This window comes from Danio rerio, chromosome 13, assembly GCF_049306965.1.
Source record: "Danio rerio strain Tuebingen ecotype United States chromosome 13, GRCz12tu, whole genome shotgun sequence".
Lineage (NCBI taxonomy): Eukaryota > Metazoa > Chordata > Actinopteri > Cypriniformes > Danionidae > Danio > Danio rerio.
The window spans coordinates 40884354-40902420 of NC_133188.1; the positions used below are offsets into that span (position 1 = coordinate 40884354).

Sequence of the window (18067 nt, forward strand, 5' to 3'; positions counted from 1 at the left end):
CAACAACAACTGACACAGACGGAGAGAAGAAACAGCGGCAGACAGAATGAGAGAGACAGATTGTGTGGGCCAGCGTTTTTATTTTACTTTAGAAACAGGAGTGGGTGGATCTCACGGTGTACATTATTTTGATTCATTCAGAAACAAGCATCTTAAAAGAGCTGAGACCGTCAGGAAAAAATCTAATTAAAAAAAAAAAAATCAAGTTACACACTTGACATAAGTCCGAGGACATTTTAACCAGTTTCTCGACTAGTTTATCTGGCACTCTACACCTTTAAAAGCTCTCACTTAGAGTGATTAGATCCTGTTTACTCCTGGTATTAAGATGCGACTTTATTGTATGGCAAGCCTAATTAGCCTAAATTCAGTTTCGACTTGTAACAATTACAATTAAAGACCTCTGTAATGTAACTAGAGAGATCTTTAATAGCATTCATACTAGTAGCAAATTAATTAGAACTGCAATTATCTCATAAGAATTCAGATTAGAGAGCTCTTGAATTGTATTTTTTACTAGTAAGAATTGAAGAGCTCTTTAATTAGAAATGTTACTAAAAAATTACATAAAAGTGCTTGGAATATTGAAAATTGGAATTGTTACTAAGAAATTAGCCTAATTAGAGCTCTAGCTAATTCACAAAATAAGAGGGTATTAATTCAATAGTTAGATAACAATAACGTAAAGCATAACTCCTAACTGAAAGTCAAAACTTAAAACCGTTCACGTATCCTTTAAATAATTATTAATTCCAGTTAAACAGTTCACTATAGTTAATAGCCTACTACAATAGTCAACATCTGAAGTGGATCAAAAGAGATTTTTAAATTCCTATGACAAGAATAAGTGTTGATCAACCGATTTAGGACAACTTTAATAAAAGGTTTTGATCCTCTTCTAATGTTGACTACTACTGTAGCATTTATTAAAGTGTTATAAATACTATAATATACAGTACACTTTATTATAGCATGGTTCAAAAACACTATATCATTTACTATAAATTACAATAGTATTTTTTCATCTGGAAGACCCAATGCCCATGCTGCTATTCATTTATTTACTGAAGCTAATATTTTTGTATTTTGGATCTCTTGGTATGTTTTCAGTGTGATAATAGTTAAGGGTGTTCTTTCTGACTTTCACCACTGTTCTACTGGGCCTGCTCAAGGTTGCAGTCTTTCACCTCTCTTGTTTATCATGTATACTTGTCGGAGTATGTGAATTATAATAAAATATGTTAAATGAAGTTTCATAAACTAACTTCGAGACGAGCACGTGTTATGATTGAGCATGACAGGCTGTTCATCTGTAATCAGTAATAAACCAATCAGAGTGATCCAAGTTCACAATAAATGGATCGTTTTTCTCTACTGCTCTATCTATCCCCCTTCTACCCCATCTCCTCTTTTTCTAAGGCGAGCTCTCGAGAACTCCCTGATCTTGGATCCTCTTATATTGCTGTTGACCGGGCAGGAGCCTTTGGCTCAAGTATCTCCGAGCTCAGGGTTCTCTTCCGGGACAGCATGCCAAACCTGCTATTAACACTAAGCATATCTAAGTGGGAACTCCTAAATTTAATAAGTGACTGTGAATCTCCTCCATGCACAATATTAAATATCATTATGAGCAACAAAGTTGAAATGTCAAAACAAAGTTACTTTAACATTAAAAAATGTTTCAGATGTAAAATTTGCATCATCCTTTGTGATCATGTTGATGAAAATACAGTAACCTAAACCCTTAGAAGACATAAGCACATCATCAAAAAGTCCTAGGACAGACAAATATACTATTTTAATACAAAAAAAAAAAAAAAAAAAAAAACTTGGCTCACCTGTTTATTGTGATTTTACCAAAAAGCTGGTTGCAGATTGACTGGAATAAACATCCACGTCAGCCCTGAAACAGAAGTACCTTTTTAAAAGAGTATTGAATGGATTGTTTGACAGGATTCTTGTTCTCAGAAATTTGCACTCCAAAATCTGGTGACCGTTTGGACATTAAAACAATCCCAAAAAAGCAATAACTCTTATATGGTTTTAGAGATCAGGTTATTCTCTACTGTGTCCCCATCTCCATAAAAAAATGTTTAAAATGAGTAAATTATCGAAAAATACAGCTGTTTATTACCTGTGGAACTGCAGACGCAAGGACTGATTATTCCAGTTACCAGAGACCTATATGAAAACACACTTTTACCAGATTTAAACTTCACTTTTGCTCAACCAGAAAAAGGTGGTTTGCCATTTCCAGGTTGGAGGAAAGTCCTTATCCCAGGTGGAGGAGTTCAAGTGTCTTGGGGTTTTGTTCATGAGTGCGATGGAAGGATGGAGTGTGAGATTGACAGGCGGATTGGTGCAGCAGCAGCAGTAATGTGGTCGATGTACTGGTCTGTTGTGGTAAAGAAGCAGCTGAGCAGAAAGGCATAGCACTCAATTTATCTACATTTTTACTTTCACTTATGGTCATGAGATTTGGGTCATCACCGAAAGGTGATCTCGGATACAAGCGGTCGAAATGAGTTTAATTCACAGGGTAGCCAATCCTCTTTATGGATAACATAGGGTTGATAAAAATCAATGACCTCAATCAAGTCCTCTCAAAATTTTGCATAAGTTTGAATAAAGTCGGCTTCATATTTTTGTCTGTGAATGAAACATTTACTAATTGATACAGTGACAAATGAATCATGATGATCATCTTCTGTGTGTTTTCTGAAGTTGCTGTTGAAAAATGAGCATTATCTTAACTCACACTTAAAAATTTTGAAAAAAGAATATTAATACCTGATCATTATATATTAATATAAATGGACTATGACAGACGTCACCATACTTCAGAACCGTTTTGATTTTTCACCAATAACTCTTTTTTTAAGTTCATTTTTTCCAGTAACTTTAATATATTTAAAACTGGTTGCTTGATACTGTTACTATAAGGAGCTACACACAAGGTTTTATCAGTACATTTAATAAGTTAGGGATAGAGATGCTCTTAAATCTGCGAATTCTTTTTCATGGATGAAAAATTAACTAGTTCATTGAATGAGAAATGAATGATGATGATCATTCTGCTCATCCATCAAACGCACTGTGTGAGTTTTCTGAAGTTAGTAAATGGCAATTAGGACTCTGCAGTAAAAAGAGGGAAAAAACACACATTTTCAACCAGTCTAAACTGGCTTGATGGTCTTAACTGGTTTACACTAGTCTCCAAAATTTTCCAAGGTGTTTTTTCAGCAAGAAGGCTGTCTAACCAACTTCACTTTAACAAAACCAAACTAAACCAAATAAGGCCTGAAAGATTCAACATGTTTTTGCAAAGGAGTTATTATGAATATAAAGTGTGTCATAAATAAAGCTTAATTTTACTCTGGAAAATACCTTTTTCTAATTACCAAGACTAACAAATATATTCAAAGAAAAAAATTCACTATCTTAAAGAAGTGTGTGACAATGAATGAACATGTTTGATTTTTCTATCTCTAGATCATTTTTCTTTTTTTCCAAAAGAACTGCAGAGGTGATGTTAATTAAAGCAAGCAGTCATCCAAGTGTGCGCTTGCTTCCAGTCCTTTCCTCTGTCTCCAAATACCTGACAGGTTAATGCTCAAACTGAGAGAATAAAGCCGGCATACGTCTTAAGTACATACAGACCTGACAATTTCAGAGAAGCGCTAAATCCTTTAACCCCTCAGGAGAAATCTAGCCAAATCCTGTAAGCTCACATTTTAGCATGCGAACCCTTAGGAAAAACAAGATCGACTTGATTTAAAAAGAGTACAAATATAGAGGTTCAAAAGAGTTTGAGCCGCATCCAATTTTACTTTTAATGTTGAGCTCTGCTGCACTCTTGTGGAAGAGTTTGGTACAGGTATAGGCACTTCAAAGTGAACATTTTCAGATTTATTGACCCTAAAGGTGTTCTGCATTCAAAGGAGAATGTTTGAAAGATCTATCAGAAAGATATCCAAGGATCGTTTAACAAAAGCCACTGACACAAGGAGTTAATGTGAAAAGGTCAAGAAAAATGTAAACCTTTTTAGAAGTTTTTATTAGTGTTTCTCAACCACGACCTAAAGGACCATCAACTCTGCACATTTTCCATATCTCCTCAACCAAACACGATTCAGATCATTGACTCATTAGCAGAGACTGAAATACTTGTATTGGGTGTGACAGACAAAAACGTGTTAGTGGTCCTCCAGGAATGTTGAGAAACAGTTTTAGAATTAGTTCACGAGCAGAACAAAATAACTGACTTGTAGTTGAGTGTTTAAAGAAGCATTGGCTAAAAGAATCGTTTACGAGTCCTTCAACAAATATTTCAAGAATTACTGACTATTGCTTTAATTCACAAACTGTGTCTGATTTAATCCAACTGATTCATTAAAATAACGAGCTCTTGAATAATTTGTCCACAATCATCTTTGAAATGACAACTATTTAGCAATTGCCAAACAGTAGCATTAATACAGTAGCATTAATCATTAGAGCTGACAAACTGACTTTAATAGTTTAATCTGTCTGATTCAAATCAACGAAGCTGTAAATTAACAACCAGTTCTTAAGTCGCCCGTTTCGCTATGATTCTTGATTCTTTCTGATCAATTAGATTCCATACGCAATCGAAGAAGCAACATTTTTATTTGACGAAATAATTGAGTTGTTCGAGTGTTCTAAAGCATTCTAACCGATTCAGCCAAAAAAACAAAAATAAAAAAAAAACCCTCAATAATCATTCTTGAGATTTGAATAATTCGTTTAACAATTAATGTGACTTGGTTTTGGAAAGCATTGTGATTAATTCAAACCATTTGATTCAATAAAAAAAATCAACTTACTTGAGTAACTTGTTCAACAATTATGGTCAGTTTCAATCGCGATTTATCTTCCGCCAAAAGAAACCTAGGAGGGAAAACAATCATGGCTGCCATATTGAAGGCTCAAAACTGGCACTCATTAATAAGTCAACTGACACAGGCCCTTAGCAAGGGGGGTTCTGGTGGTTCGAAAGACCCAACCCACACTGAAAAAGGTGCAGTATTTGTCCTATACATGAGCTCATTTGTCCTATTTTGACTCCTATGCCATCACAAATAGTGAAAATGACACACCGAAAAAGGTCTGAAGTGGAGTCTGTTTTGGCGAAATCTGTCAATTATTTTTCAAGTCCAACATCCAGCTGTGCAAGAAAACATACAATCTATTGTAAGTGAAGTCATCTTTCATTACTGGTTTGTTTTTAATAGACAAAAATTACAAAGTAACTTATTCTAAATATTATTCAATATTTAGAATTATTTTAGCCCTTCTGAATGGAACGTAGTGTTAATGTCATTGCATCAATTGACAAATTCTGTCAGATTTAAACCAATTGATAAATTAAAAAAAAATTTCTACAACTATCTTTGAAATTTTTCCAAACAATAAAGTTCAGCTGACAAATTACTGACTTACAAATCGATTTATCATTACATCACTAATTAACAACCTAAAGTCACTTGTTTAACAATTAGTAACAATTATGACTTGTTCCTGCAATTGCCATTCTGCTAATGTTCAGTTCATGAATCCATCATTCAGACTCAATTCAGCTTATTCCCTAAAATGATCCAACCAATCAAATCAAACGTAATAAGAACTATTCCTGTGCAAAAAGAGCATTCTCACAGAGACAGTGCTCAGCATAATTGAGTTCAACCCATTTTGAAAATGAATATTTCTCAGTGCATATAGGTGTATTTTGGTGCATTTGAACAAAACAAATTTAATCAACAAATGCATATTTTTAAAATAATATTTTAGTTACCAAACATAATTAGAAATTTAAAGATAAAACAATTCAAGCTAAATATTGCAAAATAAATTACAACCTACAAAATTACAACTAAAATTGTTTATTTTTTACTTATCTTGATTTAATTGGTATTTCGCTCTTTTAAAAAATTGTTTTTAATATTTTTCTATAACATACACTGTAAAACCCAAAAAGTTAAAGTAACTCAAACCATTTGAGGAAACCGATTGCTACCAACCATTTGAGTTAAAAACACTAATCCTAATGAGTACTGTGAACTTAATCCATTTAAGTTGAAGTAATAAGATATTTAATTAAATCATTATCTTCAACGCTGAGCTCAAAACTCTTTTCAAATGAGTAGAATCAACTTTTAGTACATTGAGTTAACTACACTCATTTCATTTGATAAAGTTGACTGTTGGGTTTTACAGTGAATAATTTGTGTGTGCTAGTTTTTGAACCGTTATCGTAAGTTATTTTGTTAGGTTAGCTCCAGATTTGGCTTCAGCATTGACTAATCTAATGTATGTGCACAAATATAATATTTTAAAGCCTTCTATTTAAAATATTAAAAGATAGATTTGTGAGGGGTGTGCTTATATATGCTGAGCACTGTACGTCAAGCTGTGCAATTTCTTCCACACATACACACATCACAAATAAAGCAAATGTGCATTTCATCTTTATCACAAAACAGGTTTAATTTAATATCTCTTTATTTTTTAAAATAATTAAACATTTGTATTTCTCCGACCCTTTTTAACTTTTGTAATCGTTTGATGTCTGGGGCTTTCTAAAGCACAGGTTTCAATTCTGACACAGCTCACCACAGCATCAGTCCTCCACAATCCCGCTCTCACTCACCCCCCTCCCCCAATCAGCAACTAAGTAAAAAATAAAAAGGAAGAGAGAGAACAAATTCCACTTGGTCAAAAAGAAAAAAAAAAAAAACCAAATCCAGACAAAATAAAAATAAACCCAAAACAAATTAGAAGTGAAACCCGAGAAAGAAAGAAAACGTAAATCCCAAGAGGCCGTGTTCGAACTTTCCTCATCATATACTGGATTCTCCTAAAGAAAAATACGCTAAAGGTTCTACTAGATACAGAGTATCAAAGTACTGCAGTCAGATACAGTATACAGGTACTTAACACTGTAAGAAACTCCCTCACACACTCGAACGCAGAATGTGTGTGTGTGCACGTGCAGTTCCGTTTCTTATGACAAGCATCTCCGATTTGCTGCTGGAATTCAGAACACTCCCTCAGATGTGTGTACGTGTGTGTGTGTGTCTCTCATTTACTGGTACCAGTACCGGACTGGTGCTAAAGAGTCCAAACAAGTATACCAGGTGGCACATTTGGACAGGAAAAAAAAAAAAGAAAGAACGAAAAGGGGAGGAAAATTAAAAAGAGCTGGTGTGTGTGTGTGTTACATATGTCCACTTCCTCTTCTCTGCTGGTTACTGCATAGTGTCCCCTTTGAAGCAGCCTACAATCCAGACCTGCAGCGTTTATCCAGATGTTGAAGGACAATCAAAAAAGGTCAACGGTAGACAATTCTGCTTTCAGATATTCAGGACACGCAGGTGGGCCGATGTTGATCCAATGCTGAGATGAGGAGGAAGAGAAAGAGATGGAGTGAGTAAGGAAAGAGGGAGAAAGAGAGAGAATTGGGCTGGTGTTGTTCAGCAAGAATGGGTGAGGTATGTCAGATCGGTGGGTTGAGATTCTGTTTCGTTTTCTTAACAGCAGTCGTTCGTTTCAGTCCTACTGTCTGTTCAAAGTCCATTCCCCTCCAGTGTGGGTTTATTTATTTTTTTGCGTATTTTTATTTTTTTTACTTCCTTTTCTAGTCACGTTCTTTTTCGGCTTTATATTTTTAAGGGGGAAGAGAGAGAGAAAAAAAAAGAGAGGATAAAATAAAAGTTATTTACAGTGCTTTTGAAATAATGAGACTGACGAGGTGATTCTACGGTAAAGTAAGTCGCACAAATACAAAAAAGAAAAAAGAAATGTGGCCAACGTTCCGAGCGTGTGGTGGAGGCGTTGGGGGAAAAAGCGGTCCAGGAGAAGCGCTTCGTTAAGTGGGAATAATTCCATCGGTCTGGAGGCTTCTCTTCAACTCCAGATCTTCCAACCTCTTCCACAGCTCCTCTCTCTCCTTCTCTTTCTTCTTCTCCCTGAAAAATTGAGAGATTGGGGGGGGAAAAAAATGAGAAATATTAAAAGAGATAGTTCACCCAAAAACTACAATTCAGTCAACATTTACTCACTTTACTTGTTCAAAACCAGTTTGAGTTTCTTTATTCAGTTTAATTACAAGAGAAGATATCTTGAAGAAAACTGTAACCACTGATTACTATGGAAGTCAATGCTTACAAGTTTTCAGCTTTCTTTAAAATATCCTCTTTAGTGATCAACAGAATAAATAAACTCAAACAGGTTTTGAACAAGTAAAGGGAGAGTAAATAGTAAAATATAGAAATAGTGCACCTCTGACGATCTGACTTGTAAGTGGACGTGAGTTCATCAAACAAAGTGCTGTTCATTTCCATGAAGGCCTTCAGAACATTATAGACTAAAGCTACTATGGCCCTGAAAAAAGAAGAATAAAGAAGAATTAGACCTTTTAAGCATACATTACACTGGGACTGGAAGAACAGGGCATGTTTAATCCAGTAGATGGCAATATTTAATTAATGCTGAACAGTAATGAGAATATTGTGAAGCATTAACATACAAATATACTGAACATTTAAAGGCTGAGTGTTCACCTCTGTACAAAACTGATAAAATCCTAATACTAACTTTGAGGTCACATCCTCTTGAAATTATGGTGATTTGCTGCTCAATAAATATTTTTTATTATAAATGATGTTAAAAAAAGACCAAATTCTATCACTTAATAAATAGAAAGTTCAAAGAAGGCAAACAAATATTTATATTCAATTAAGATTGTAATCGACTACTTGATATTTAGTTAAAAAAAAAAAAATCATTTATTGCCCCAAAACAACTTTATCTTACAAACCATAATTATGGAAGGATAACATATGAAAACATTAAATGTGATTGGAACAAAAGAGCCTAGATTATTTATAGGCTGAGAGATTGTGTTGGTGGTGTAGGTTTGACTCACGGGTTCCAGTGTTCTTTGGAGATCCGGTAAAGACTGGCGAACATTATTGGAAGAATCACGTTGGAGTTCTCCTCAATCAGACTCATGATGTACTCATTATTCCAGTAGTACAGAGCTCTCTCAGCCACCTGGACACACATTCATTTACAAACTTACACGATTCATCTAGGATTTGGATGCATTGTATTCTTAGCTGCTTCATGCATTCATAGAAGCAGCATTAATGCATTAAAAAAATGAAAATAAACCTTCTAGTTTTTGTAAGAACAGACTTTGAAGAAAATTGGAAAATGATTGTAAAAAATATATTTGATATGGAGAAAATGACCTTTGCACATAGACAAAATATGAATAAAACTTACAAGAATTAGTCAAAATGTTCATTGCACATAGAATAATGGACAGTGCATAAGCAATTATGGAGTGCTTTGAAATGAGCATGTCGTGTTTCTTGAGCTTTTTATATTGCAATCTACTGTACATTCTATACTTAAGTTAAGGCTGATTTATACTTCTGCGTCAAACACCGGCGTATGCTACGGTGCTGACGCATAGCCCTTCGCCGTGGCCGTCACTGACGTGCACCTCTGAAAAAATGTAACTACACGTCGCAACGACGTGTAGCGTAAGCTCTGTGATTGGTCGGCTTGGTAGCGCTGACTAGTCTGGGCGGGACCGAGAGCCGCGCGAAAGGCGCGAGCGATTGTTTACAAGTGTGAAGTCCCGTGAAGGAGCTCCGGATGGAAAGTTTTGTTTTGTGTTTACCTCATAGTTAAAGTTGTTGCACGTCCGCCGGTTCCTGCCTCAAAGTGAGTGAGTTTGAGCCACTTGTACATCCCGGAAGTGTTCAGGAAAAGCAAAAAAGCAGCGAAGAAACTCGACACAGAGGAACATTAACACCTCACTGCCCACTAGCGTTTCATAAGTGTTAATGCAGACCAACAGAGACCGCGCGCAGAAGTATAAATGCACAGCCACACGCGTTGCATGCGCTGTGGGTTACGCCGGTCACTTGACGCAGAAGTATAAATCAGGCTTTAGTGTATTTTTATTATTATGTTTTTGCTGGTTACATTCATTATACCCGTTCCCCCTTTTTTATTTAGAATGGGGAGAGAACCAATAGGATTGTATGCGCTATCAAGAATGTAACTATAAGTGTCATAAAAAGACATAACTATAAGAATGATGCGAGAGCTGTGTGTGAAGTCTCTGGGTTGTTCTGTTCTTTATTTATTTATAATAATATGTTCATTGATGTATGCTTTGTTAAGACAGATCAATATTTGGCCAAGATATAACCATTTTAAAATCTGGAATAAAAATAAATAAATATAAAATAAATAAATACTGATGAAATCACTTTCATTTTGTCTGAATTGAGTGCTCAGAAATTTGATTAATTTTTAGTCCAAAATATATTAAATATGTTTTGAATATAAACATTTCTATAAAAATGTAAAAATATGTAAAAAAAACAAAACAAAACATACATATATATATATATATATATATATATATATATATATATATATATATATGTTTAAAATGAAGTTGTAATTTTGCAGGTTTATTTATTTTATATTTATAAAAAAAATAATTTATTTATTTTTTGCAATATTTTGCTTGAATTTAAATGTAGTATCTGTCCTTTTCGAAAAATGGACCAAATACTGTACATTATATTCACCGAGAAATGGATAAAACTATTCATTTTCAAAAGGGGGTGTATTCATTTTTGCTGTATATATATTTGTCATTATTATAATTTTTTTAATAAAAGAAACAGTGATAGTTTTGATCGATTCAATGTATTTTTGGCTATTGCAAAAATATATGTTGTTGCAATTTAAGGCCTATTTTGTGGTCCAGGTTCACAATTAAGGTAGCATAACTTTAATTGGTCCAGCTTCATTTGGACAGACCTGAAAGTGAGGACTAGAGACACATCTGGAGATCTGTTTGAAGAGAGGCTCCTGGATCTTCACAAACTGCGTAGGCTCAATCACATCCAGAATCTCCTCCAACTCTCCTAGGAACATGACCTAAAGGTGCACACACAGACACACACAGTGATGCAGACAATCAGAACAAAGTGTAAAGTACATCAGTGAATGCATCTTAAACCGTCATCAACGCTTCCACTGTCCCGACCAATCAACCTCATGCTGTAAATTAACTCAGTTCAGCAGAATGCATCAGTCTCACCTCTTTCTGACTGCAGGTTTTAGGCCAGAATTTCAGCAGACCTCTAATAACCTGTTAGAAAGGAGCAACTGGTGAAATAAATAAACAAAACAAATGCACGGATTATACAGATTTAATGCACTTACTGGTTCTGTTAATGCCGGGTCTTTCTCTAGGAACTGTACAATACAATACGCCAGCTGCAAAAACAACAGTAATTTCACTGCAGGAAGTAAACACACACACACGACTAGGCATGGGCCAGTATAAGATTCTAACGGTATGATAACCTTGGATATAAACATCACGGTTTCACAGTATTGAGATTACTGCTCTAAAATATATTGTTTTAAAATGTCTGATTAAAAAACTAAACCTTTTTTCTCTTTGAACACAAAATATTTTATTTTAGGAAACATTTAAAATGTTTTGAAACAGTAAACATGTCAGGCTGAAAACAGGGTTTCTGCAGGGTCTTAAAAAGTCTTAAAATGTCTTAAATCTCAAAATCCAAATTTTAGGCCTTAAAAAGTCTTAAATTTACTGATTTATTGTGTTGTGGGTCTTAAATCTTTTTTAACAGGTCTTAATTTTCATTTGTTCATGTATTTCACCCAATCTAGTAAAAACCCATACAATCACCAACAATCCAAAAAGTTTCAACTATTGTTTTTTAAATGTGATTTTAACTCTTTTTGTTATAATGGTTTAATTATTTTCCCAACAATAACATTTGTTTAAAAGTGCTCCATTTATTTACTGCTGAGAACACCGACCTGGACAGATTGTTGTGCATAGATTTAGTTTATTATACCCTTTGAAAACTTTTAAAACATTTGAATTTTTTTTTTTTTTAAGAAAGTTTATGTTAGAAAAAAGTATATAGATACAAGTAGAGCTTTCTTGTTTTTATAAAATTTTTAAAATATTTGGCTAAAATATAAATAAAATAATAAAATTTTGTGTGTGTATATATATATATATATATATATATATATATATATATATATATATATATATATATAATTAAATATATTCAGTTATAACATTGTTTTCTTGATAGGGCAAATAAAATCATCTTCCATATGGGCCGTTTCACAAAATCCTTAGCCCTTGATAAGTGTAAACTTTCATCCATAGTGGTCTTAAAAATGTCTTTAAAAGTCTTAAATTTACCTTGGTAAAACCTGCAAAAACCCTGAAATAGTTCATATTAATTATAGACTTCTGCTGTCTTAATTTGTTTCAAAAACACAGATTTTTTAAAATTTAAAACAGAATCTTTGGATGAAAACAGAATCTTACTGATGGAGATACTGTTGTCCTAAAAGAAAAAAAAAAAAAAAAAACTTATCTAAATGTTTCATCACACAAGCGTTACCTGTGCGTGGAAAAGTGAGAGGCTCCTGACGGTGTGAAGAGGAATCAAAACTTTCACCAAAAACTGTTTGTGTTCAGCTTTCAGCGGCAGAGCGAAGCCATTGATGATACTGATTGGAGACAAAAACAACTTTCAATGGCAGAATTTGGGGAACAATGCAAAACTTAGGGTCACTGAAGTATTTTTAAAACAAATTTAAATTCCATTTCGATTCATTTATCTTTTTACTGTACATAGCGTTAAAGGTGCAGTAGGTGACTGTCTTCAGAAACATTTTTGGTTTGTGCTAGTTGAAAGTCTCTTTACATTCCAATAGTACTGATTAAATTAAATGATCAAAATGTATTTATATGTATTTTTATATTCTGGGTAAGGCATAAGACAAAAAATGTTCATCCAATTAAAATGTGTTGGGCGGACAATTCCCATAATTCTGATAAGAAGCCCAAACTGTCTGTCAACAAATGTAGAATTGTAAATCTGCACAGCGTTTACGCTTATCCGCAGTTTGTGCACACACACCATGTTCACGTGCACACAAGAGACTGACAGCGTTAAAAACAAATGGTTATTTTAGCACGTATCCAATCAACAACTAACTGAAAGAACCAAGATTCTGCAACCTTGTTTCAATAATCAGGTTCACTCATATCTACAGTTGAAACCAGAAGTTTACATACACTCTCAAAAAAGAAACATAACCATTTTTTAAAAAAAAGGTCTGATGGTAAATTATACTAAACGATTACTATTTTTACTATTTTATTTTATTAATTTCTAGACAGTCAAAAGTTTCCATACATTTATTTTATTAGCTTTGCTTTTAAACTGTATAACTTTGGTCAAATGTTTTGGGTATCCTTCATCAAGCTTTTCACAATAGTTTGCAGAAATTTTGGCCTATTCCTCCTGACTGAATTAGTGTTACTGAGTCAGATTTGTTGGCTGTCTTGCTCGCACAAGTTTTTTCAACTCTGCCCACAAATGTTCTATAGGACTGAGATCAGGGCTTTGTGATGGCCACTCCAAAATATTCACTCTGTTGTCCTTACAGCACATTTTAACTAATTTGGCAGTATGCTTAGGGTCGTGGTCTGTTTGAAAGACCCATTTGTGGCCAAGTTTTATTTTCCTGGCTGATGTCTTGAGATGTTGCTTCAGTATTTCTACATAATGTTCTTTTTTTCATGATGTCATCTGTGCTGTGAAGTGGACCAGTCCGTCCTGCAGCAAAACAGCCACACAACATGCTGCCGCCCCCATACTTCACAGTTGGAATGGTGTTCCTAGGCTTGTAAGCTTTCCCCTTTGTCCTTCAAATGTAACACTGGTCATTATGCCCAAACAGTTTAAGCTTAATTCAATCAGACCACAGGAAACGTCACCAAAAATTAGTCTTTTTCCCAGTGTAATTTAGCAAATTGTATTCTGGCTTTTTGTTGTTGACTCTGGCTTGTTGATTTTCCCATGTTGTCACACAAGGAAGCAGTGTGCTTGAGGTTTTCCTTAAATACTATTCTCCAGTTGTGCCTCCAATTAACTCAAAAATGAGCTTTTTTTCAGAGGCATAATAATTTTATAGTATGTAAACTTGAATTTCAATAAGTTATAACAATTTCTCAAAAATATCTCTCATTATTCTGCTATTAAGCATAACATAAACAAATTTGATAATCCTAACTTACCTAAAAGAGAAAAAGTTTAGTCACATTAACATCTGACTTTTTTTTATAAATGGTTATGTGCCTTTTTTATACAGTGTATGTAAACTTCTGGTTTAAACTGTACATCACAATACCAAAAATTAACTATCAGTCACTACTTCTATTACAAGCAAATACTCCTCACCTGCCCAAAATCTCCAACAATTCTGCGACTCCATTGAAGTGCTCAGTTTCATAAACAAAACTAGGAATGGGAGAGAGACACATCAGTGCTTGCTTTTCATTCCGCATTAGGCCTAATACTATACAAATGCTGACGTTAAATCCCTCACCGTAGAAAAATATTATTTATCTGTTTTCGTATAAAAGCTCTCAGTCCCAGGAATTTTCCATAGATTCTGTGTAAGACTGTCTTCAGGTAATCTCTTTCTCGTGGGTCCTCGCTGTCGAACAACTCCAGCAGCTGAGAGAAAGACAGATGAACAAAAAGATAAACAACAAACACTACTTAAATAAAGCAGAAATGAAGGAGAATCTTTTTAAAAATGAACATTCTCACCTGTAAGACAAATTTCTGGTCTATGTATTTTTTGGCAATGCTGGGCTGAAACTCCTGACTCTCCAAAAACCGAATGAAGAACTCATACACCAGCTGAGAACAGAGACGAGAGGTGTGTGTTACTTGGTGGAGCTCTTCAAACTTGGCATGCACGAAGAAATGCAAAGTGGGGGAAAAAGGTCATGGTTCGACTGAGGTCACAGGACACTGCTACTGCCGCCGTTAGTTGTTCCCATGATAACACAGGACGAGGAACACATATCTGGGAATGTGGCTTTTCAAAACTGAACTTTTAAAATTGTTTTCCAGATGAAAAAAAGACAAAAGCAGGGATTAATGATGAAACAAAAGAGAAAAGTTTTACCAGGAAGATTCTCCTTGAGATATGCATCTCATTTCTAAAGGAGTCCTGGAAGCATACGGTGAGTACACACACAGAGAGGTCAGAGTGTGTGTACGAACAACACACAGACAAACATGCTTAAATCAAACAGACAGGAGCTCTACACAAGGAGAGAGGGACCAGAGTACACGACAATAGTTTTACACACACATACACACACCTGTAAATGTGGCCACGAGGCCTCTAGAGTGGGTTCATCCTCCTCAGGATCAAACTCATTACTGTCACTGGGCGGAAGAGTTCGGAATATATTATAGGACACCTGAGAAAGAGAGAGATATGCACGAATTATCATAATGTGGACAACTTGAGAATCAAATATCCTATCATTCACTGTCCAATTAATGAACATTTCACCCAAGCTTTCCTAAAACCTCAAGATCCAATTAGTTTGCCTTGTTTCAGCCTCTGGGAGTCAGCATGCGCAGATTTTTTAATGTAAAAGTGGATGGATGGAGTTTGTGTTTTTTTAAAGCTCTTTAAATGCGTGTATGTTTAATTACAGCACTTGTGCATGTCTCTTTAGCCATTACTGCACTGTTTATCAGCATTATATTGGTCATCTTGATTAGGAATGCATCGATTAACTGATTCCACTATTAACCGCACTTTAATTTGTCATGGTTAATTAATCATAAAGGCTACTCAACACTGCGTTTCTGCACGGAACAAAACTGCTGCAACTAAACAAAGTTACGGCAACTGTGCGCTAGTTTGATATTTCGAGCTTGTACAGAGAGGCTAATCCTTACGGTCATTTTATTAACTATGGCTAATGCAATTAACCAAGGCCCATTCACATATTGAGTCTTTTGGGTGCACAAGTTCATTATTTTTAATGAAGATGCACAGCTTGTGCATGCATATTGGGAGCAACGCACTTACGTGTGTGTGTGCGTGCTATGCTTGGCCTCCTTTTTAACGTTTTTTTTTACTGCTTGTAGGGGTGTCAAAATTAATTGTTTCTTCGGTGCACCGTGATGCAGACGCGGACAATTTGGTATCGGTTTAATAAGAATCATAACCGGTTATTATGTACTGAAGTCATTTATCTCCTATGCGCTCTGTTGCGAGGGAGGTGAGCGTGGGTATTTACAACACTCCAGGAACCAACTCAGGGCCGGCCGGTGGCATAGGCAGTAGAGGCAAAAGCTAAGGGCGCTGAAATTCCAGGGGGGCGCCAGAAATGAGCGCGGTCAAGTTGGTTTTGTTTTCGATATTCCTGACACATTCAGTTATAGACGGCAATAACTCAAAAACCTCTTACCCTAAAAAGATGTAAAGTGTGTTTAATACAAAAAAAAAAACAAAGCTGGTTATGTTTCACTGCTGTCTTTTTCTTTTTTTTTTTTCGCTTGACATTACAAGCATTTCTCCGTTTAAGCCCTCGCAATATGCATTTAGCCGCGAGAGCTTGCGCTGAGCGGAGCTCTCAGTAAGGGACTGTAGGAAAAGTGCTTCGTTTTTTTTTTTTTGTTTCGTTTTTTTTTTCTTTGCTGCGCTCATCGCAAGCTCTCCCGGCTAAACGCATAGTGTGAGGACTTAAGTGTGTGTGTGTGTGTTTGTTTGTTTGGTGCTGTCTATGATGAGAGACAGTGTGGTGCTGTGTGTCTGTGTGTTTATACAGACAGCTTGTTATAGCCCCCACCACCAAAATATAACACTGTGTATGGAAAGCATCGTCAATGCACTGTGATGCACCAGGATATCGAATTGAACCGAATCGATGGCATGATCATCATAACCGAACCGAACCGTGAGACCAGTATAGGTTTAAACCTCTAGCTTGTACTTTAGAATATCATATTTATGTTTCTAGTTCTTTATTACATTTTATGCAGATCTACTGCATAGAAAAACACTTGATCAGCCCAGTTGATCTAAGGAAATTTTTCCAAATACAACTATTCAAATCATCTGGTAAAAATTATATTTATATTGTAATATACAGTTAAAGTCAGAGTTATTAGCCCCCCTTTGATTTTTTTTTCTTTTTAAAATATTTAGTAAATGATGTTTAACAGAGCAAGGAAAACAGTATGGCTCATAATATTTTTTCCTCTGGAGAAAGTTTTACTTGTTTTATTTCGGCTAGAATAAAAGCAGTTCTTAATTTTTTAAAACCCATTTTAAGGTCAAAATTATTAGCCCCTTTAAACTTTTTTTTTTTTCAATAGTCTACAGAACAAACCATCATTATACAATAACTTGCCTAATTAGCCTAGTTAAGCCTTTAAATGTCACTTTAAGCTGTATAGAAGTGTCTTGAAAAATATCTAGTAATGTTATGTACTGTCATGATGGCAAAGATATTATAAATGAGTTATTAGAGATGAGTTATTAAAACTTATGTTTAGAAATGTGAAAAAATCTTCTCTACGTTAAGCAAAATTTGGGAAAAAAATAATTCAGTGCGGGCTAATAAAACTGTATATTGCAGCAAAACAAAATATCACCATATATTTCCAATATTGTGCAGCTCTATAATTAATCGTGTGTTTTCACTCACCATTTTGACGACCTCTGGGTAGGCCTGTTCTGTGAGGTATCCTCGGCTGACTGTGACATAATCGACAAGCTCATTGAGGGTTGAGCGCTTGTATTCTTTCATCTTCAGGTCTGACAGAGTGTCCATAAAATCAAACACAGCACAACACTGCTGAAGTTTCTTCAGGAACAACTCCGGCTGCTCCTGAGCAGAGACGTCTGTGGACAAACAAACACATGCATATGAGAAACACAAAAACAAGTGCCCTGCTGAAACCTCACTTCACGATGGGTGCGCTCACAAGACAACTTAAGTAGAAGATTCAGGGAGTATTTCAATACATACAAACTAGGGCTGTGCAATATATTGATTCATCCCAATGAGAGCATCCACAATAGTCACATTGCAGAATGTGCAATGTTTAGTTGGGATTATATT

At 35.1% G+C, this 18067-nt stretch overlaps 1 protein-coding gene across 3 annotated transcripts in view; it reads right to left on the minus strand.

The window, feature by feature from the left end:
- Nucleotides 1-6488: 6488 nt before the first annotated feature.
- ppp2r5eb (protein phosphatase 2, regulatory subunit B', epsilon isoform b) overlaps nt 6489-18067 on the minus strand; it is a 44207-nt gene continuing 32628 nt past the window's right edge. For 2 of the 3 annotated variants that reach the window (XM_068224943.2, XM_017358715.4), the window contains 12 exons: nt 17651-17847; nt 15302-15403; nt 14739-14831; nt 14512-14642; nt 14364-14423; nt 12516-12624; nt 11281-11334; nt 11156-11206; nt 10873-10992; nt 8948-9075; nt 8302-8403; nt 6489-7988 (listed from right to left, as the gene is read on the minus strand). In XM_068224943.2, the coding sequence (XP_068081044.1) occupies nt 7889-7988; nt 8302-8403; nt 8948-9075; nt 10873-10992; nt 11156-11206; nt 11281-11334; nt 12516-12624; nt 14364-14423; nt 14512-14642; nt 14739-14831; nt 15302-15403; nt 17651-17847 (1247 nt within the window). In that variant the 3' untranslated portion in view covers nt 6489-7888. The remainder of the gene's footprint in view (nt 7989-8301; nt 8404-8947; nt 9076-10872; nt 10993-11155; nt 11207-11280; nt 11335-12515; nt 12625-14363; nt 14424-14511; nt 14643-14738; nt 14832-15301; nt 15404-17650; nt 17848-18067) is intronic. The other variant, NM_194412.2, reaches the window with a different exon arrangement.